Source organism: Clupea harengus, chromosome 12 (genome assembly GCF_900700415.2).
Source record: "Clupea harengus chromosome 12, Ch_v2.0.2, whole genome shotgun sequence".
Taxonomy (NCBI): Eukaryota; Metazoa; Chordata; class Actinopteri; order Clupeiformes; family Clupeidae; genus Clupea; species Clupea harengus.
The window spans coordinates 3886487-3909098 of NC_045163.1; the positions used below are offsets into that span (position 1 = coordinate 3886487).

General features: G+C 44.6%; 1 protein-coding gene across 2 annotated transcripts; it reads right to left on the bottom strand.

Moving 5' to 3' along the window:
• Positions 1 to 2753: 2753 nt before the first annotated feature.
• vcanb (versican b) lies at positions 2754 to 22414 on the bottom strand. 2 transcript variants are annotated; one of them, XM_031577871.2, is made up of 15 exons: positions 22127 to 22414; positions 21217 to 21287; positions 20132 to 20527; positions 18191 to 18365; positions 17944 to 18071; positions 17046 to 17336; positions 14043 to 14873; positions 10482 to 12200; positions 10109 to 10222; positions 9679 to 9792; positions 6073 to 6231; positions 5576 to 5658; positions 4038 to 4182; positions 3732 to 3914; positions 2754 to 3387 (listed from the first exon to the last, which is right to left on the bottom strand). In XM_031577871.2, the coding sequence occupies exons 2-15, from the start codon at positions 21278 to 21280 to the stop codon at positions 3254 to 3256; spliced, it is 4536 nt and encodes a 1511-aa protein (XP_031433731.1). In that variant the 5' UTR covers positions 21281 to 21287; positions 22127 to 22414; the 3' UTR covers positions 2754 to 3253. The 2 variants fall into 2 exon arrangements, with proteins under 2 accessions (XP_031433731.1, XP_031433730.1); XM_031577870.2 differs by having other exon boundaries at positions 2755 to 3387; positions 22150 to 22414.
• Positions 22415 to 22612: the final 198 nt, after the last annotated feature.

Below are 22612 nucleotides of genomic sequence, written 5' to 3' on the forward strand. Positions count from 1 at the left end.
CAAGAACTTTTTCAGAGCTTTTAAATATAAGCTCCACATGAACAAAAAGTTGCATTTGGCACATCTGAAAATGTTTAGCAGCATTTATCATAACATCAGTTAAAATAGTGCAACACAGAGCCTTTGAGACTAGTGTCTGTCACTGGCACGTGTCTTAAGGTGTCGGGGAGAGAGGTTTATTCACTGCACTAACTGTACCTGCTGGCCACCGTTACCCCACAACCTCGCTCCCCTGTGGAACAGAGAGAAGGAGGGTGAGAGTGCACAACCTGCTGCACAGCTAAGTGTGTCTACAGAGTTCATCTTTTAAGAGCTTGCAAAGATGCCAAGTGTTGTGTTTAAAACAAATTTAAGGAGTTTTTCTGAGTTTTTTTATTTTTATTTCTGATCCGGCTCAAAACCTTTGAGAACATTGGAGAAAAATTTAATGCTAAAAAAAGTGTTGGCTTTTCTTACATGAGTCAGGGGATCCACAATGACTAAATGACCCTGTGTCTGCAATATTTCATATTGATAAACACAATTACAGTGGTGGTGCTGTATTTTTATAACCATGTTTCATAGACCAGTTAATTAACCAGCTACTTGCCTGCTTGCATGATAATGCTATCAGTAATTGGCTCATTAGGCCACTGAGTATGTAGTTAGCCCTCTCTCTCCTGATCTGACATATGGGATGCTGTAGAAGTTGTGGATTTGTGCGGTAGTATAACATTTTACTCAAACACACTGTATTGTTTGGAAATATGTTTGGAAATATTTCAAACCTACCAAAAGATTCTGATGTTGTTTACCTGTTTGTCTTCAGGTTGAGATTTGGCAATGACTTTATGAAGTGATAACCAACTGCCCAAATGCTCAAAGACCTTTCTGTTAAGTGAGTTCTTCTAAATGTGCTAAATGAACAACTGCTCCCGTTTAGGGTATTTGTACAGTCTGAATGTGACCTTACTTATTTCTGATTCTTCATGAACCACCAAACATAGCAATGAAATGTTACACAAAGTATCTAAATGACTAAGTGAAGCCAGGTTCAATTGAAAAGAGTCAAAGTATTACTAATTTCTGTATCTGTTGTACTGTTTTATTCACTGTGAAACTGCTGTGTTTGGATGTGCAGAAGATACACTACTGTGATGCTTATATGCTTTGACCTGTTCACCCATGGCTCCACAGTATGAACGTACATGAGAACTGTTCACTAGAACACTGCAAGTATTCCCCTTTTGGAAAGCACTGATCTTCTTCTTTTGAAATCTCAGTGGCTGAGTAACTACAGTATTAAGAGATCCAGATACGCGTTTGCTGCACATTTACTTATAGTTGAAGAGAAGTGTATAGTTTCAGTGAAGCCTACTTTCCATTTTTTCTATGGCTGCTAAGTAGAACCTCATCACCCATGCCAACCTGTTTTTATTTTCAGTGACATACCAGTGGGTCATTAGACTTAGACTTTTGAGAATGCTATTCTATTCCACTGAAGAACAGCTGCTTGGCTGATTAGTTTAGGTATATGATAAATATGTGATGTATAGAGATCTGTTGCCACCAGCACAACAAATTGGACATCTTGTCCTGTGTTAAGCTAACAAAACGCTAAGCACAAATGACTAAAGTAAGTATAAAATGATAAAACAGGCCAAATTTGCCCAATAACAATGGAACGTGGAGCCGTGAGTTATGGACATTATACCACAGCAAAATGCAGTGTGATACTATGGGGCTCCAATTTAACATTCTTTATGTAATTTTTCTCTTTATGAAAGCTGTTTGTTCGCCTAGCAGGAAAACAAGAAATTGTTAAGAAATTCCAGCTGACTAGCTTTATTGGCATGGCTAGTAAGAAGCCAGGCTCTCATGGTTCTATCGCTAATTGTATGGGTGATCAATGCAAAGAAATATTCTCAAAATATACATTTAGCCACAGATTACACTCTAGCAAGATGCAGGATCAGATCCATGACAACACAGCCCAGGTAAAAACATACACATTTTGAGTGTCTTTCAGTTTCTGACTGGTTAAAGAACATCAGAAGAGAGATTCTGTGTTATGTTGTCCAGGCTGTTCAACTAGACAAGCTTATTCAAGCCTTTCGGGTCACATTAGGCACATTTAAAAAGAGTAGAACAAACATATTTACTGTAACTCCAATAAAAGCTATGATTACGAATCTGGAATACATCCATTTATTTAATAATATTTCTTTTGACTTTTATTCAAATCTCACAGTTCATTGTTATAAGTAACATTTGCAATAAATTAAACATATATGGTCTTGTGTAAATTTTTGTCTTTTATCTGGTGGGAAATATCTCTGGCTGAAGCAATCACACATACAGCATTGTTTGTCAGTTATAACATTCATTAAAAAAGAATGGTTATCTATATAATCAACCCCCTCATTTATCACATTTCTAGTTAAATGATGGTTTGGGGTGTCATATTTTTGTAAATACTGGAGAATAATTACCGTAAATATTACTTTGACCTTGATAAAAAAAAAGAATGACCAAAGTGACACTTGTGATACAGTCCTCTTGTCCTCCAAAACCTCCTCAGGAGGCCTAAAGCGTCCTTGTGACCTTGTGACCTTGTGACCTTCTCAGTGGAGAGGCTGCCCTTGCTCTGGGTTTGTGGAGGAGACTCTTCCTATATTGACAGTCACGTCCGTACAGTCATTTCCTATGATCTACATTCCTCCCTCTATTCAGTGTCTGCCACCCCCACCCACCCACCCACACACACACATACATACACACACCATGACCCGCAACCTCGGAGAGCGAGTCATGAGTGTCAGCTAAAATGTTGACTGAGTAGGGATCTCAAACTAAGGAACAGGCCAAAACAGGCCAACAAAAAACTCCATTTCCTCTCTAGCTCTACATGTAAACTGAATGGACTTACAATAAGCGCGATAGCCTATTTACAAGTTTCACGTTCTTTACAACTCTATGCATTTGATTCCCATGGGGTATATTCCTACCCCTATATAAAACACAGAATACGTATTATTGCATAGTCAAACAACAGTAACTACATTTCAGTGGTAAGCTGGTGGTGTCTTTGTTGTCCCAGCTTCCCTCAGACCGATGATGTCTGCACAATGACAGTATCAAAATACTCTGAAACATTCATAAAAGGTAATTATTGGGGGTGTGTGTCCGTGTCAGTCTGCGGGACTGGTTCTGTGTAGATGTGATGAAGGCACGTTCTGGTGTTCTCTTTCGGTCCCGTGAGCGCAGGGACGGATCAGCGGCGCGTCTGGCTCTCCTGGGGGCTCCAGCGGTGGCGTTGCCTGAAGGAGTCGCTGAGGGGCTTCTTGCTGCTCTTCAGGAAGTTGCTGTACTGGTATTTCTGTGACACGGCCTGGTTGTATGTGGAAGCTGAGGAGAAAGAGACGGTATGGAGAGGGCCGTTGTGAAGAGCAGGACTGGTACAACAACCTTGATTTATATTCACCGACTCTCACAGGGGTGCCAAAAATACAGCCTGCTCCCATAAACAGAAAGCTGTGACACCACAATGTGCATAATTCATCAATAAGCATAATGTGCTTAGACTTTTTTGGACTTTTTTGGATTTGTCAGATGGACCTTATACGACAGTGGACTGCTAAATATACATGCACAGCAGCTTCCTCTGGGGTGGACCATGTGCTGATCCATACTAGCGTGAGCTGCTACCTGAATGGATACACTTCCTGTTAGCCAGATTTGTGAACACTTACGGCTCAAGCAGGTGACTTTAGGAGTGTCCCAGCGACCGTCCGCCCGACACCTGATGGTGGGCACGTGCCTCTGGATGAAGCCGTCCTTGCAGTGGTAGCGCACCAGGGAGTTGATCTCGTAGCGCCCCTTCATGCTGCCGAACACCCGCGCGTCCTTCACGACTGGCGGCTGCCCGCAGGCCACTGATGTGAGGAGAAGGAGGAGGAGGGAGAAGGAGATGGTTACTCATGCACAACCAATTTCACTTCACCTGTCCCTAAGGAGATAGTGCCGTGGAAATGAGTGTGCGGTGTGCCTGGTCTCACCTGTTCCCTTTTTGCAGGTGAAGGTGAGGTGATAGTTGCAAGGAACATCGTTCCACTGGCCGTCCTCGTGCCAAATCATGACCACACAGTCCTCTCCTGTGGAGAAGAAGCTGTCTGGCTGACCCTGCCTCCAGTTCTCAAATTGCTGATGGGAGGAGAAGATAAAAATAAATTGTGTTTTCAACTGTCTGCACAAATATATTTAGAAGTTTGGCAGCAACTGTTTGAAGATGCATTCCTATCCAGTCATTAACCAAGTTGATCACAAAGCTGGAGTTAGATAAATAGCCACCAGTACAGGGTTGTGTACATACAGCATCTGTGCTTAAAGCAGGCTACATCTCTAAATGTGCTGTAACTACTGCCTATGATACTTTAAGATACAAAGTACTGAAGGCTTCAGATGTTGCCATATATTGCACAGCTCTCCCTATTAAGGGATATATTGGGAGCACTACACTACACAATCACCTTTTTGACAAGTCAAATAAATACATCACCCATAATAAGCCAATTACACACATCTTCCTTGTGCACCAGGAATGGCAAAAAAAAAACGTATTTGGTGCAGAAAAATGACGTGCTTCTGCAGTCTATTTTTAGACCACATGAGGGCGCTGTTACCATAATGTAGTCATTATTCTCTTGGTTACTGGTCAACATCTGGCAGAATTACAGGGGAGTTTCCCTGTTAGGGGAAATGGGGGAAATTCTGTTTCTTAAATGCTATGCACCAAAATCTAGTTGCTTTCTCAGTTTGAAAGTGTGCACAAAGATAATACCGTCTACGTTAGTTTTCTCTAAAGATCGAATTGATTTATGCATGTAGGGCGTTGTAAAGATGTGTTTTGTGGCAAAACACTGGAGAACTGTCAAGCTGCAATTGTTGCTGCAGCAAAAACGTATAAATTAATGAATAGAAATGAATGACTATATACACACTCCTAACCCCGTTCAGTCACCCTCCTGAACACCGTTGATGAGTCTGATAAGACCTGGCTAGATCACTGACTAGAAAAAGAGCCAGCTAAATTCAGAGCAACACAACCTAGGGCACTTACATATATTTGTTACTTGCTGTCACTGCTGTTACCACTGTCACTGTAGCTGTGCCAAAACATCGTGAGAAAGCCACAGCTGGCAAGAGGGTGAAGCATTACAGCGCTCTCCTGTGGCACAGCACCAAGGAGTCTGTGCAAATATTTATCTTCCAGCTTTAGATAAGGCACAGATTTGGCAAACGTGGCTTTTTAAAGAAGCTGTTACTGGCTAGGAGCTAGGATTCCCATCTCATTTTGGTTGTGTGCTCCAACGTGGGAAAGAAGTGGCCTCACGACAGAGTGCGAGTACAGAGAAAAGAGTACGAGTACAGAGAAAAGAGTATGGTACATGAGAAAAGAGTATGGTACATGATCAGCAATGACTTAAGTTATTAGAGAATGTAGGTCACACTGTGTGAGAGGGTGTGCCTTTATTAAATCCCATTCTGTGCTCTGAGTATCGCTGTCATGGTGAAAACCTGCGGAGATGATCTTTACCATGGGCTTGCCATCCGTCCAGCGGAAGTCCTGCTCAAACATCTTATCATTCAGGCCGATCCACTGGTAGTCATGCCCCAAACCTGAAGCCAGCAACAACAAAAAAAATCAAGCAGTCATTCCTCTACCTTATTAGGCTTCCAGCTACAATAATGAAAACAAGCAGACATTTTTATGAGCATAAATCAGGTCCCCTGCTCCAGAAACAGGCGATTAGGAAGCCTTTTCTACTCTCCAAGACTCTGTTTTTACTAATCCCCTAAAACTACTGTGATTAGGGTGATTTGTCCTGCAGGCACAACCCAGAGCATGCACAGAGGGGAGTAAATTTGCATTTACCCACGATGTTTATGTTTAACAGGATTTGGGAGTTTTTCTACTTTCACAGGCAGGGGTTGGCAGCAGACTGGGTATAAATTTGATTTCTCAACGGCTGTAGACAGGAAATGTCTTATGCTTTAATATTTTGAAATAATGTTTCAAAGCTGTCTGCTTACGGTTGACAAAGAGCTGCTCCTCGTAGGATAAGACGCTGGTCAGGTGCGCCCCCTGCAGGCGACACTCCCTCTCCGCCGCGTCCCACGTGCGCCGGTGGCTGAAGTACTTGTAGCAGTGACTCTGGAACTTGTGCCAGCCGTAGTCACACGTCTCGGTGTCTGTTCACAGCAGGGACAGAAAGAGGACATGACAAATCAGAGGCGGTGTCTTAGATTTGCATTGGAACACATTTTCAGTGTAACACAAAAGCATCTGGGGAAAAGTATAGGGGGGAAGGGTTCAAACATAATTAACATAAAAGTACATTTTTTAAACATGCCTGTAGTGGATTGTGATTTTTTTCACAGTACTTCATGAAAGGAGATGACATACAGTTCCCTTTGGTAGTGCTCTTAGGTTCAGCTTGGCTGTTGAACAAGTTTGTCTTTCAGATCTGTCATAATATGTAACTGGTGCAGACAACAGTGGGGCACAGCAGCCCTCTGTTCAAGCCTTCACCAGCAATTAGGCAACCCAAATGTGGAAGACTTCTATTTTATGCCCTACAATGATGGGCATCAACAACATCTCTAAGCCTTCCATCCGTGGTGAGGGCAGCTCTAACAATGCGGTCGCACGAACACACAATGGTGCTCTCTCAGCCCCCCGCCGGGCAGAAGGAACCTCTTTATGACTGAAGCTGAATAAATGGGCTAAAATGTATAGCTCACAGCAATGCTTTACATTTGGCTGTTGAAAAAGGGGTTCTAGGCTCCTCTTGTGCTGGTGTTGTTACAGTGGATATATTTGACCACATATAAACCCATAGAGTACCTCAGTACAAATAGAACTATTGCCAAAATACCATACAACTCTCAAGCAAAGATCTCATTCAGTGCCGTGTGTAACTCTACCCACATGGCAAATGACATGGGAAATGTACGTCTAAAGTGTCGTAACGATAAGTAATTGATCGTGAACTTGTAATACAGGCTTTTAAGGCCCATTCAAGACTTTGTTCTCGCTTCATTCAGCAGATCAAGGTCAGACGCCTAACGGTGGCTTGACATTAACCTCATGCCAGAACTCATCAAAAGACCAGAGCTGGGGCTGAAATAACATGTGAAGGTCTGCGTGTTGAGGGTCAATGGGGGACAAGCAATGGCTGCCCTAAATCTTACAAAGGGTGTAATGAAACTGGAGGGTGCAATTCAGAGCCCCCCGTCCCCAGGGTAAGCACTGGAAGATCTGATCTCACAGGAAGTCTGGCCTTGATGGGGCACAGCTTGCCAGGGCAGAGTGTTTGGAAATGGCACACAGGCTGTATCTAAAAGGATTAGAAGCACATTTCACATCCAGTGTGCAAGGATCCAACCAAAACAGACATAAGGGGAGATCCGTTTGATAAAAGTAGAAGAAAATGATTGAAAAGCTGATTAAATAAATAAACGGAATAAAGAATGTGTTTTCCCGCTCAGCATCAAAACCACTGTCTTTGTGAGTTGACGCAAAGCTACATCTGACTGACGGATAATTGCTTTATTGCTGTATTCTTATGAGTCCTAGTGGGGGTCTTTAGTCCTCTCCACCAAAAGCCCTGTCACTGATGGAAGGAATTATTGTATAATTATCAGGATTAAAACTCAGTGCAGAGCCATTATTCACTCTCCAAACTGTCCAAAGTTGCTCAAGTCAAGAGAAGAATAATAGGCTGTTTTCCCCTAAATTCAGGACCCTGGCAAACTAGTATGAGAAAGCAGATGTGTGCGTGTGTGTGTGCGCATGCGTGTCGGTTGGGGTGCGTCTGTGTGCACACGTGCCTCAAAAGAATGGCTGAGTAACAGCTGTGATATTTGTGACACGGCTCAATTTGAGGAGGCACACCCAGAAAGACTCTCCTTGGCCATGGCTGTGTTCAGCAGCAGCCTAGTTATTCGATCCCGAAGAAAGCCCACAACACTAGATTCCCCAAACGACACTTGCACTCTGAGGCACAAGTTATAATCAAATTACCGTCATGTTTTTACAAACAACAGCGGTCACAGGGGAGGCAGACCTTTCTGTCCTGGAAGCAGGACTTCAGCTGTGACCGAACTGTGCCTGTTCGGCAGATCACTACGACACAAGAACGAAAGGGGGTGTCTGTAAGTCTGACACAACGAGGCAGAAATGTATTGCAGCTGGACTCTCCCACCTCCCCAGTGGGGGCCTTCGCTGGTTGTGATCGGGTTCCCAGAAGCACTTGGGGGCCTCACCCCCAGGGAGAGCCCGACCCAACTGCTGCACAATGGCAAGCCAGAATCAGCAACAGCCCCGTGCTAACGCCACTAAATGCAAGAGCTTTACTTAATCAGGCTTGGAGAATGAATAGTGCCAGTGGTTTACGCTATTAGCGAAACAACCAAGAGCTGTTACCGTGTGTATTTTGTGCATGTGTCTGTGGGTACATTTGTAGGAGAAAGAGGGAGTGAGTGAGTGAGAGAGAGAGAGAGCGAGAGAGCGAGAGAGAGAGAGAGAGAGAGAGAGAGAGAGAAATAAAGTCTTCAAAGGATGACCTCATCTTTGACATGCCAGGGGTCAAACTCACAGTTTAGCCTTTGGATGGTCACTTTGCTCTTCCCGTGGTGAGACACTAATCTTACCTACCAATAGGATTTTCTAAGTGAGACAATGTACTACACACAACCTTTATTATCTTTAGCAAACCACACGAAGGTTTCCGTGGCATAAAAATCCTAACAAACAATGGCTGCCACGTTATTATTCTCATGATTGATTTGGCACCCTAAAGCTAACGGCTCTTTGATAGCTCTTTAATGTGACGGCGGCATGTTTTGTTTAGAAGATGTCTCAAAGCCCTGACCTAAATAGAGGAACAAAGCACTCCTTTGTTGCAGACAGGCGAAAGCAAGCGAGCGAGACGGACACAAAGGGGGGGAAACGTACTCATTGGCAATCCCTTACACCGTCGCAACGACACGTCAATGGACGTCGGCGAAGTCAGCCAAGTGAGCTCACGGACTGGCCTCAGAAGACGTGACGGATCTGAATGACAGAGTCCAGAAGCTCCGGTGCGGCTCACTGGGCGCTCTCCTGGTCCTGCTCTGCCTCTGCCTCTGGCTCCGCACCATGCCGGCCCCTGCTCTGCTCTGCTCTGCTGGATGCCTCCGCGCTCCAGTCTCTCATGAGTTCATCATGCTAGCCAGATGTCTGCTGAACTGAGGGGGGTTTGTTTGGGGAGGATGGCAGGCTTGCAGTTATGTTGGGGGGTTTTATTGTGAGGTGTTCCTACGTGGACCCTCTCTCTGTGGAGTTCTTTGTTAAACAGGCTAATTATTAGGAATGGGAAAGTATACAGGAGTCACGTGGTGCCTCGGTTCATTTTGCTCTCTTAATGCCCAACATATGTGAAAAATGAACAGCAAACTAGGAGGAACCCATCCACTGTACACGGTTCACCAATATGCTTGCGTAGGTAAGAGGTCAATGTATGTAGTAATTAACACCAGCAGCTCTAACAGATCGATTAGAGACTGATTGATTTGTGTCATAAAGTAAATAAAAAAAGGATTGATGGGGTGGTGGTCACCGGTTGTATTCAAGCTCTGTGCCTGAAAAGGTCTTACCGTGTTCACAGTTGGGACCGGTGTAGCTGGGCAGGCAAACACATCTGTAGGTGTTTGGACCATCTATACAGGTAGCTCCATTCAGACAGGGGTTTGACTGGCACTCATCAAGATCTGCAGACCACAATATAACAAAAGAGGGATCATATGAGTGGAAAAATAATCATAGTGAGAACAAACTAAATTAGCTCCTTAACGTCCTATTTCTCATTGATTTCAGGCCAGGTAGCTGGCCTGAGAGAAACAAGTGACTCAGTCTGTCTAAGCTCAAGGAAGGGAATAAGTCTCTAGGCAGATTTTCTACATGCTTTATCATTTCAATGTCTGATGTTTGTTGATGTTCCTTCCATTCCTGCTACATGGTGTTTCACTAATCAAGCAGGTCACCTGGTATGATCAGTAGTAGGGGCAAATTAGCCTCATACAATACCTTTATCACAACGATCTCCCTCAAATCCTGGAATACAGAGGCAGGTTTGAACTTTTCCCTGCAAGTAGCAGGTGCCCCCATTTTGGCAGTCACTCTCAGGACAAAGGACAAGAGCTGAAAGATAAGATTACGAGAAAATAATAATAGGAGAATAATGGAGGGAATGATGTGCACAAAACTATTCATAATTATTTGGTAAGGTGTTAATCAATACACGTATAATGCATGAAATCTACAATACATAGATTTTATAAGTCCAATACAGAAATCTGTATAAGAAATGCAACGCATTGGTGCCCAAGCTTCAGGCCAAGTATGATAAAAAAAAAGGCTGAACAAACTAGTGTCCAAAATGAGCTTTTATAGTAAATACCTGGAAGGTCCACAGAATGCCCTTCGACAACATGGCCTGTGTCAGTCTCAGGCTCGTCAGTTGTCCAGGTGGCTGGAGGTGGGCCAGCTTCAACAAGCACAGGTCCGGTCACGTCTTCATAATCCACAACATCATCAACATCATACTGAGTCACGATGGTTGTGCTCACTGTGGTTGTGATGGATGGACCTGTGGTGAGAGGCTTACTGGTCACATCTATCTTTTGTGGTGCCTTTGTTTCTGGGCTAGCATCCTCAGAGATTACAGCGGGCCTTGTGGTTTGTCCTTCCCTAAGGCCATCGGCAATGGAAACAGTGGCGGTTGGGGGTGCTGTGGGGCCGGACTCTGTGGATTTCACAACAAATTGTGCAGAGTCAGTCACGGGGGCCAACGGGGTAGAGTATTCAGCAGACTCCTTGTAGTCCTTGGTAGCAGCACCGTCTCTGGTCACAGCTTTATCTGCGTCTCCAGCGTCAGGACGCAGTGCAGGCAGCAGAGTTGGCACAGCAGCAGCGGACTCTTCTGAAGATGTCTTCTGGATGTGCTCCCCTGAGCCTCCTTCTTCAGACATGGTTGCTGGAAAAGCCAGAGGACTCTCTGTCGTGGTGTCCTTCTTGTCCTCCCCGACAACCGCATCACCGCTGCCCACATCTTGATCCGACTCGTCAGGCCGGTGGTCTCCAGAGGCACCCTCCTCCACAGTGGCGTCCTTTGTGGTCGTCACAGTTAGCTCGATGTCAGGCACCGCTAACGGGGAGCCAGAGCTTGTGACCGTCTGATGGGGCTTGCTGGGTTCACCAGCGCTTGTGACCGTCTGATGGGGCTTGCTGGGTTCACCAGCGTTCACTGCTCTGTCCACAGGGCCACGAGAGACCATAGTAGAAGTGGGAGGCGAGGTGGGGCGCTTATCTGCGTCTGGGGGATACCCTTCCCCTCCAGATCCATCCTCGTCGGCTGAGGTAGAGCCCTCATAGTCCTCTGTGTCTGTTGGTTTCCCACGATCCCCTGCGGCCGTGTGTGTAGCAGTGCTGATTGGGCTTGCAGTGGAGTGCTGCACTCTGGGGATCTCAGTGGTCTTGCCCACCTCTGCGATCTCGGCTTCATCCGTGGCCACTGTGATGGGGCTACGTGATGGGAATGTCGGGAGAGACTCTTCAGGGGTGCCTTCGTGGTGAGCCCCAGCGCCGACTGTCGGAGGGCTCCCTGATCCTTCCAGAGCCTCGGCTGTGGTCGAGCTGCTCGAGGCAGGAGTGAGTGCATCATGCGAGACTGCGGTGGTTTCTAGGCTTGCATCAGGGCCAGACAGTGTTGTGCTGGCTGGAGCTGTTGCTGGAGAAGATGTCGGCGAGTCCGTGCGAACACCAAACATCTCACTCTCATCCATGTTCACCTCGACTTCATAATCAAACGGAGTTGTGGTTTCAGTCTCTGTGCCATCTCCTCCCCCTGGGACTCTTTCTGCTGGAGTTGCCTCCTCAAACTGGTCTCCCCTCGCTTCTTGGGTGTCTGCATCGTCTGGTTTTATGGTGATCTCGTACTTACCATTGATAAAACTCAATGTTGGGCTAATTGTGACAGCAGCAGCTTCAGGAGAATCAATATCTCCACTACCAGGGAGAGAATCACTGTCTGTGGTGGGCTGCTCGCTGGAGGGGGGAATCAATGGGGCAGTGAAGTCTGGGAATTGTATTCCTCCAATGAGTTGCAGAATGTCGTCAACTACCACCAAGAAGAAGGGGAAAAGAGAAACATTCAAAATCATTCAATAGTTCAAAATCATGATTAATAGTGCACACATTATCTACACATTGTTTTACACACAGCTACTATTAATATGATGATTAGGATTACACAAAAATCTTATATTTGTAGAGATCAGTTATACCAGGTGCACTGTGGCATGAAATAAAAGGCAGACATAACATGGCATACATGGACAAGCTGAACTCTAAAGTCTAAATATTTTTGAGAGCTATACAAAGAGTAAGTTACTGATAACTTTTAGTTGTTTCATTACTGGTGAAAAAGATTATTGTGAATTCAAAACAATAATTAGCCAGCTTTCACTACTCTGCCTATGGGAGGGATAATTGATAATGATGGACTATCTCTTTCTCTAACCTAATCTCTCTGGTAATGTATATACACTGCTAGGTATATAGACTGCTGGGCGATAAACAATATTCCCCTTCTATGTCATCCCCTTGACGGGTACCCTGGCAGCCATCTACAGCAACCTGATCTGCAGTGAGGGGGGAGTAAAGTGAAAGTAATTAGTGAAGAATGATTACATTGCTGATTGATGTCCAAGGGGTTTGGCCATTTGACCCCTGAGGGAATTTCTTCCATGTGGCTCTGAAAGTTTTGACAAACCAGCATACAAACAATACCTAAGAGCGCTCAGCTAGGAGTCGCTTGGCGTTACATGCACTCCACGGTAAAAAAAGTTCAACACCATGTCAGTCATCCATCCCCAGCAGGAGGAAATGTTTTGAATGGATGATAAACACCTAGGGCCACGATGACATGAATTTGTGTGGAGGTGTACACATAAACCCCTTTCCCTCTCTTTCTCTCTCTCTCTCTCTCTTTCCCTTCTCACAGAGGATGGTAATTAAGGACAAAGAGAGAAAAAAACCTCTGTTTCTGTTTCTGTTTCTTTTCTTCCAAACAAAATGAAACACACCATGGCACCGGTCTGGCTATGCCAAAACTCAGACAATCAACAGTTTGCGCTTGATGTTTGGAACAGCATTTGGTGGCTGGCAGGATAAAGCAGGAGACGGCTTTTCCTGAGCCAAGACGCTCCTACATCTGTGCTCGCTCTTTACACACAACCTCATTCCCTTTGGTCACAACACTACTAAGGTTAGATAGTTAACCATGTTACACTGAAGATATTTGATTAACTAGCTAGCAAGATAGCGGTCTTACAGTGAAGGTGAATGCTAACGTAATTAGCCAAGTTCGTCCTCAACATCGGGATATTGGAGGCGAATGTGGTGGTAAATATTTTCAACATCAGACACTTTAAAACCGTTATGTTAATAAATAGTTGGAATCCCCTGTACATTTAAAACTAAGTTTACTATGTGACGGCTACCGATCTTTCACACTGAAATCAATGGTATGCTTCTACTTTGTTTTCCCCCAAAAAGGGGCATTGCCATTTTGATGAAGAGAACCCTGTGGTAAGCTATGCCTTGTCAGTGGGCACCATGTTGATTGGCTAGTCAGCTCAGGAGTAAAAACAGGATCAAAATGTTTGCCCGTATTTTGTAGCTTGTAACATACATGCAATTTTCAAATGCATACACGGGTGTTATTCAACAGCAGACTGTGAAATTATTGGTGAACATCATTTCACAAGCTCAAAATATGAATGACCCTTATTTGCTTCTATGAGCTCCTTCTTGATTACAGAATACATCTGCTGTACTAATTTTCCTCCTCCATTGCAACACTCACTTAAATGTCCTTGACATTTTTTATTACCTGAAACACCATGGATGCATGAAATTAATCTCCACACAAGCAAACACTGGAGCAGTGAAAGCCTACCTGACTGGTTCTTGTGATCCACATTGACGATGATGAGATGGAAGGGTGGTTTGGAGGGGCTGAGGTCGGTTTGAAGAGCAGTGCTGTCGGCACCGGTAAGCCCGGGTGTCAGGATGTCTGTGCGCACTGTGGCCGCTGTTGCAGACTCTGCCATGACCACCGTGTCCCTGGTGCTATGCTCAATCTTGTCACCAGGCTCGCCTTCTGGCTGCTTCTCGGCACCTCTGGTGACGCCTGGTACTGTGGCCGCTGTTGTAGACTCTGCCATGACCACCATGTCCCTGGTGCTATGCTCAATCTTGTCACCAGGCTCGCCTTCTGGCTGCTTTTCGGCACCTCTGGTGACGCCTGGCACTTGGGTCACGCTTGGGGGTGGGGTAGATCCCTTTCCTTCTTCCTTGTACACAATGGCCGGTTTGACAGAACTTTCGTCGGTTAGAACTGGTGTACCCGGGGTGGCCAGAGGGGGCGCCTCTTCCCCACCGCTGCCATCATCTGTGCTGCTCTCCTTGTCCCCTTCGTGATCCACATCCAACCCGGGTTTCTTCTTGGGGGGAAGTGGAGGGAGAGGAAGAGGAACGGATTCTACCTGGAGGATGCTGCTGATCAGGTCATCAGTGTAGTCACCGAAGGGGGTGGGGATAGGGGTGTCAGAGATGGTGACACCCACTGTGGAAGACACACTACTGGCTGGGGCAGACATGGTCGTGGAGAACATGGAGGGTGGTTCTACGGTCGAGGCCAGAGATTCCTCTTCATCTATGTGTCTGGGTGAAGGGGTGGTGAAGCCTTGTGTAGTTGGCACTTGTACAGTCGTTGTAAACTCATGTGCTGTGAACAAATAGACATTTCAGTCATTTAAAAGAGTATGACATCAACTGTATCATAACCACATACAAAATAATGATGTTACAGGGTTTTAATTGCTTAAATATTAAGAAATTCAAAAGTATAAAGATTTAAAATTTGTTTGCATATATTGCATTATTTTGCAAATGTTTGTATGTAGAACACCATACTACAAGTATGTAGTAACCACAGAACCTTTTATGTGCTGCAACTGGCAAAGGGGTTACAAAGTCTTGGAACTTGGAACTGCCAGTAACGTCAGAATTATTTTCATTATTGCTGTGCATTTTTTCCCAGTGAGGCCGTATTTTTAGTCAGTGGCATGACATCTTAGTTTTGACTGAGCCCATTTGAGCCAATTTTAAACCTCCATTTCCTTTGTAAAACAAGCTGAAACAGTTTTGTAAGCAACTATTCTGCTCATGTTTGCATACATTTAAAAAGTCAGTTGTGTCTGATTATTTAATTTGTTTACTAAAACCAATGTGTTATTACTTAAGCATCACTCTCTATTTAAATGCTTTGACCTGTCAGGACTTGAGGGGTCATTAATGAATGTATATGGTTTCTCAACTGAGCCAGAAAATATGTTTTCATGCACATTATCCATTTTGGACCCTACATGTGCTCTCAAAGCTCCTTAAACATATGGCTGTAGTGTGGAGCTTGATTTGGCAGCGGTCCAGGGTTTGAGAACAGACACTCTGGGGAGTTTTACACCCTTGTCATTCCTACCCTGAGGAAAATTCAGTAAGACCTTAAAACTACATAAACTGAGGCATGGCCATTATGAGGTAATATATTTTGAGAGCAGACCATCTGGCTGTTGCAGGCATATTGTATTGCCCCTCACATTAGCTGATCGCTCTGTAAGTTGTGAGAAAAATGGCCAATTGTCTATGGTGCACTTTGGCATTTTTCTTCATACTGCATATGCTATACAATCTATTTCTCTAATAGTTTTGGAACACAGAACTGCCTAATTTCGTTTATGTTTTCCATCCTTTTGACTTTGCCTTCGACTGTCACAGTCATTAAATGTTCATTCGCTGTTGCAAGTCACCTACACTGCAGTAAAGGTTTATGATGGGAAACTGTGTTAGTGCTACAGCTACTCAGGCCTATATGGGCGTCTGAGCTGGAGTAGAAGCACCCCGCCCCGTCTGCCTCTTAGAGCTTCTTGCCTGCGCTCTCTTGAAGCCTGATTTCAGCTCTCTGCACTCCCTGTCGGGACCAGGAGCCAGCTGTTAGACATTAGGGACACGTCCTCTTTTCTCAGCAGTTATCTCTGATGTAAAACATGAGGCGCTTTTTCCCTAATAAAAAGTCACTGATCCCAAAACAGGGGAGGGGACATCCACACACCACCATCCTCCAACACCCCCTCCAACGCAGTCTGTTTGTGTACTGTGTGAAAAAGCTAATCACTCTCCGTGGCTAAGTGAGCTGTACTTGCTTTGTGTAGCTCATGCTTTTGAAAGCTGGAAAACTCACTTCCCCAGTTTACTGCAGTGTCACCAGGGACAGGAGTATCAGGGAAAGGATTTAAACACATGCGCGCGCACACACACACACACACACACACACACACACACACACACACACACACACACACACACACACACACACACAGGAGTGCTGCACTTGTATGGTCCTTGTTTCCTTTCCCCTTTAAACGATGACAGAGCCTGAGCAGACGTATTGTTTAAACTGTTTAAATGTGCCTCAGCAGGACTCTAAACAAGGTCAAAGGTCAAGGAAACACCAGTCAAGTGATTTAGTAGGGAACCCGAGGACAGCTCTCTTCACAGAATTCTCCCCTAACAAACAAAAAGCGCCACTAACTAAGATGGCCCTAACACCAGCTCAGAGGAACAAGGCAGACGGAGCTGATGAAATCTGATGATGCCCTGGAGAGAGCCAAAAGGACCTGGCTCAGTTTTCCACCCATGGCTGGAGTTCACTCAGAGTCCAGTCAGAGCCAAGCCCTGACGCAAGACTCTCTTAACAGGAGCCACCCTCTCTCTCCCTGCTCAGCACTTCATGGAGACTCACACACTGCTCACGCTAGCAACGCCACCGCCCCTCACATGAATTTACCCACGACACACTGCAAAAAACCCAAACAACAGCAGAGAAAAGAAGTATATTTACCTCGGAAGCAGAAAGCTCCAAACTTTTCGTCGGGCATGGGGAAGCCGGTCCGGTTGACGAAGCGGTAGAGCGTGCGCACGCCGAGGGAGCCTCGGCCACACTGGTACCTGGGCACCGCGATGGGGTAGCGGGCGCTGCCGTCAGAGAGCCAGCTGAAGTCGCAGCGGTCCAGCCCCTCCCTCCAGGCGGCGTGGATCTCGCCAGGTGACGCGAGAACCGCGTCCAACCTCTCGCAGAGTTCCCTGGCCTTCTTCAGGGTCAGCTGAGTGCTCGGGGGATAGAACACCTCACCTACAGGGTGCAAGGTTAATTCATTATAATTATTTAATTCATACATCTCCCTGATGTGCATACTAATTTTGTCTATCCCTCAAACATAAAAGAAAATGTTTGATACAATCCCCCCCCACCCCCCCACACACACAGAGACAGGTGCAATATATGCGATATCACAGCATGTGAACATCTGACCGATTTGAACATCTGTTGGATTGGTAACAGAATGGTATATGCAAGCTCTCTTCCAGATGTCAAGCAGAGTAATACACCACCTGCTGTTAACTGACCTAAATCAGTGAGGTGCATCATTTGAAAAAAATAAAATGAGATAAGAGGAAAAGGGTTGCTAAAAAATTCAACACAAAATGCTGCCTCCAAATACGACAACTTCAATAAGATGACCTTAATCCTGTATACGACATCAATATGATGACCCTAATACTGTATACATCATCCATACAACATAAATACAACCATAATACTGAGACAAACATGATGTCCATGCTTGAGTCTGGACACTGTCCATGTGAGTCTAACTGTATCATGCTTACACCTGTGTTTACACTCTTGCAGAAAAGCAACAGACATAACTCATGATGCAGACTCTAATGCTACTCACCTCGAAGCTTGCCCACATAGCAGTACACATCGTACATTTCACTGGCATCTCGATGTCCATATGTTCGGATGCCAGGTTTCCCCTCTAGGTTTCCATAGCAACCTGGTCTTGGCTTAGTGATCGGATACCTATGAAATGTCAGTAGGTTTTAGCCATCATTTCACTTTCACAAATAAAATGTACCTCTTTCCCAAATTACAGCACACTTGTTACCATGACACAGCAGACGTCATCACAACACACTTACCTAGCGGTTTGGTCTGCAATCCAGCCAGCGTCACAGTGGTCAAATCCGTCCTCGAAAGCAGCCATCAGTTGCTCCTCAGTGGCAATAGTGGCTCCTATGTTTTGGCAGGTCTGCTTGGCTTTCTCAAAGTTGAGAGTGTAGCGACTGGTGCCCGCCCGGTAGTGAAATACAACACCTGAGAAAATAAATGACCCAGTCTCATGAAGTATTTGGGCACACCATTGAGTCTGCCCTGGGTGTCATTTCTGAGCTCTGTAGTTCTCATTCAGATACTGAGTGTTTGTGTATAGAGCAGGTACATGCCCAATCAGATCTAACAATAAGATAACTTTCAACATATATTAGAAAAGAAGGCACTACTTACAAATGCATGCTTTCTGAACAAGTTCATTTCACCAGCCAATGTGGCCGGCAGCTCTTACATTTTGGAGTAATTTGACTTTTTTGGGTGTACTGATGCTATTTTAAGAGCAATGACTATTAATACATTCGTCAAAGGACGATAAAAATTACAACTGCCATTCAAAATGTATTCCACAAACAGCCGAACAGCTGGGTGGAACAGAAATGCCCTCTCTATGTATTTTGATTCAGAATAAAAGGATCCCTTGTTGGGGTATGAGTTGATGAAGGCTTTTTGTGTCTTAGCATCTGAACAACAGGCCGTTTTGTGGTACGTAAATGAGGCATCTTTGTTTTTAGTTATCTTGGGGACTCGCTTGTCTACTGAGGGGCTGGAGCTGCATAGCAATTTACTCAGGTTTACACACAGGGCCAAATTGATCTTCACAGCCTCTGTTAGGTAACTGATATCAAAAAGTCTAAAATTGCTTTGGTCTAGAAGTCCAATGGGTGGTTTTACTGTTCACAAATATCTAAATACCCATATTTTCAATAAGAAAAATATGAATCTGGACACAAGAGTATCTGAAGCCTCTCTTCGGGACCAGCAGTGAATAGGCTATTTGTGTCCTCAGATGACCCAGTCTAACCACCAGGGTACAATAATTCAAAATGAAAGTTTCAGTGTCTTGTTGAGGCTGAATGACAGTACACTGCCTACTATACAAGAAGTGTTTTACCAACAGAGTGCCCAACACTGGGGCACTGAGTTTACTTGGCAAGCGAATCATAGTGCCCCCTATGGGCCAACAAACCACTGTGCCCAGCTTTCTGTGTTGAAAAGTTCCAAGCGTGCTTTAGATGTTGTGCCTTAACAATGCAACCAGGTATACATTGGCAAATGGGCTTTTTGGGCATCATTTCAACAGTGGCAGGCATTACTTGTCACAGGTAGATGATTCGTTCTTACATTTTTACAACATAATGGAACACAGTGTAACATGAGACATAACAATAACACATTAGGTAATACGGAGGACTTTTACAACATTTGGAGAGAGTTTACCTTTGCTATGATCAAATGCCTCTTGTCTACCTATAAAACTAAGTATTTTTGGCAAAATACTTTAATAAAAATGCCATTGCTTGAGTGCTAACAAAAATTCTACTACAATGAAATACACAAAATGTTAATTTCTCCTGCAATAACCAAAAGACAACGACTACTTCAAGTTTCCATCAAAAGTACTAAAAGGATACTTCCTGGAGAACCAAGGGTGAATCCAAGAGATTCCACAGTGAGTACATTTCCACACAGAGGGACGCCTTAACAGCTTTACCTTCTGCTTGAACAATGTCGTCTTTTTGGCTCTCTAAGAACTGCTAAACTACTCTATCACCCACTCAAGCCATCCACACAACACAACATTGTTCCACCTACCATTTATTCACAACCACTTACACGATGGAAACATGAATTTTATGAGCCACCCATGTTTCTTACCACAACTAGGGGACAAACACACTGCTCAAGTAATTCCCCCCCCTATGGCAGCAGCCTTTGAGACACTGGTGTGTGGTGTTGACTTTAGCACTCACCACTGACATCCAAGGAGATGGAGGCCTGTGTGTCTTCAATGCCGTACATGACCTCACAGCGATAGACCCCCTCATCACTGGCCCGGAGCTGGTTTATGGTGAGAGATGCATCTCCTGCCTCCTCTGCGTTACTTGGCACTGCCACCCGTCCCAGATAGCCCTGTCCCATCTTGATGACACCGTTCTGAGCCACCAGCACAATTTTCTCCTCATCCCCCTCCAGCTTGGTCCACTTGATCCGCAAGTGGTCAGCGGTAGAGGTGGCGGTGGAGGTGGGTGAGGAGGTGGTGCTCTTCGTGGTGTGTGTGGTGGAGAAGTGACAAGACAGGACTGCATTGCCGGCCAGACAGCCTTGGACTGGAGGACTTTTCATGGCCTTCATCTCCATGGCTCCTTCTGGATACAAACAAACAAACAACAGGCAAAACAAAGTTAGACTCAGGCATCTGAGAGCCCAGACATGTCAGAGGGTACAAATTCACTAGCAGCTTATGGGATGCACATGCTAAGAGGGATTGGACCCAAAGCATTATTCATTCATCAGTCATATTCCACTCAAAGTACTCTGAATCAGTTTCCCAGGCATTAGTCCAAAAGAGATGGGAATGTGTGTGTGTGTGTGTGTGGGGGGGGGGGGGGGGTGGTTACAGCTTTTTGATGATTGCAATAATTATCTGTGAATTGTACAATAGTTGGAGGAACAGTCAACACCCTGACAAAACACTGTTAGCCAGTGTCAGTTTGTAGGCTTTCAATTCATTGCTGGCTTTGTCCAGATAAACCAGATGGTTTTTTAACATTGAGATAATTTTTTAGCAATTCTGAACAGCCCAACATCCTGAATGCAGCTGCACACTGTGGCCTTGCAGAATGTGATGAAGTACGAATGGCTTGTCACAGCCTAGAAGAACTGGTTAAAGAGCATTCAAAATGACATTCCAATCGGGTGTATGCGACTGGTATAGTTACAGTAAGTGAAATGAAAGATGGGCAAATAAATGTTTTAGTTTAAAGTGAGTTCTCAGTCCACATTTGCTGGCTCAACACATCTCTCTTCAGCATTGTCATCAAATGTTTGAACTTACCATATTCAGAGAAGACACAACAAGTGCAGAATAGCCAAAGTATGTGCTTTATGGAAAGAGGCATCTCCAATCTGTCAAAACAACCACAGTTCAGTTAACATTTAAAAAGAGATAAACAATTTGTTTTGACTGACACCATTCATCACCCACACAAAGCCCACATTTGTGTAACACATGCCTCCTCACAGAAATGATTGTAAAATTACAAACCAGTTATAAAATATTAATAACTTTGAATTTGAAAATTAATATCGTTTCCAATCTATTCGTTATTTTCTCCAAAAAACTGTTGCATGCGTCAGTGTGGAAGAATACCCAGTATCCACCATACTTGTGGCAGACACCAGGGAGCGATACTACATGCATAGGTTGCGAACTCGCTCCCTACAGCTTTATTGCCCTTTACTAACAGAGCACCAAAGAAGAGCTCTAATGAAGAAAAAGTCCGTGTCGAACAAACTGGGAACAGAATTACACCATAAAAAACAGACGCCTGGACTGATGGGAGCAACGGCTGTGTTAAGGAGTGGAGGGTGATGTGAAGTAAGGAATGCTAAACGCGTCCTGGGAATTCTATTGAACAAAAAACTGTTTCGACTGATGCGATAGTGCGAACCCAAGCAAGTCTTTGACACCGTTGAAAGATGCGATCATATGTCCTTATCAGTCCTTTTCTCACTAACACTAGTAAGTGGACAACAGAAAAAAACGTTTATAAAAAGGATGTAAATACATTCCTATTGTTTAAACACTAGACTATGTATAAATTGGCAAGCTTTTGCAACTAATTTACAACTGACACTGCCCCGCTCGTCATTGAATGCCACAAAACACCTAGTATGTCTAACTGCACTCTTAAACAGATTCAATAGAATAATTAAGATTTTAAAGAACAACCAATTACTACTACCTCGTGGTATAGTGGCAGGCTACCTTTTAAATGAGAGTCCCAAGGTGAAAGATTCTTCCTATGGCAATTCCAGTATGTTCCAATGAGAGTTCGAGGAAATACGCGCGTATCAACTCCTCTGCGCGTAGACAAGAAGCTCCAGAACCACAACTGTAACCTGCACTGATATTGAGAAAAAGAATCAACTAATCAGCCGGCTGCAAGTTCAAATCTCATTTAGCTCCATCGTCATTTGGAAGGGAGGAGCAGATTGTGCCCACCCAATAAGCATACAGTACCCATCCAGCGGAGGAGAGAAGAGGAGAGAGAGGGAGAGAGAGAGAGAGAAAATTATACGATACGACTTTGCTTCATTGCATATTGGTTTCAGAATTCCCAAATTATTTCTTCTTAACCCTATTTTCACTCACCGGGTTACGATAATCGTGTCTGTTCCGCTGCGCTAGTTTGCTGTATAGAAGCCAATCAGACAAGTTCTACCACAAA

Coding starts and splice junctions, on each gene's coding strand:
- vcanb (XM_031577871.2), bottom strand. CDS start 21,280: ATGCCTCTTTCCATAAAGCACATACTTTGGCTATTCTGCACTTGTTGT. Junction 20,528..21,216: donor TTGTGTCTTCTCTGAATATG/GTAAGTTCAAAC, acceptor GTTTGTATCCAG/AAGGAGCCATGGAGATGAAG. Junction 18,072..18,190: donor ATTGCAGACCAAACCGCTAG/GTAAGTGTGTTG, acceptor GACATTTCATAG/GTATCCGATCACTAAGCCAA.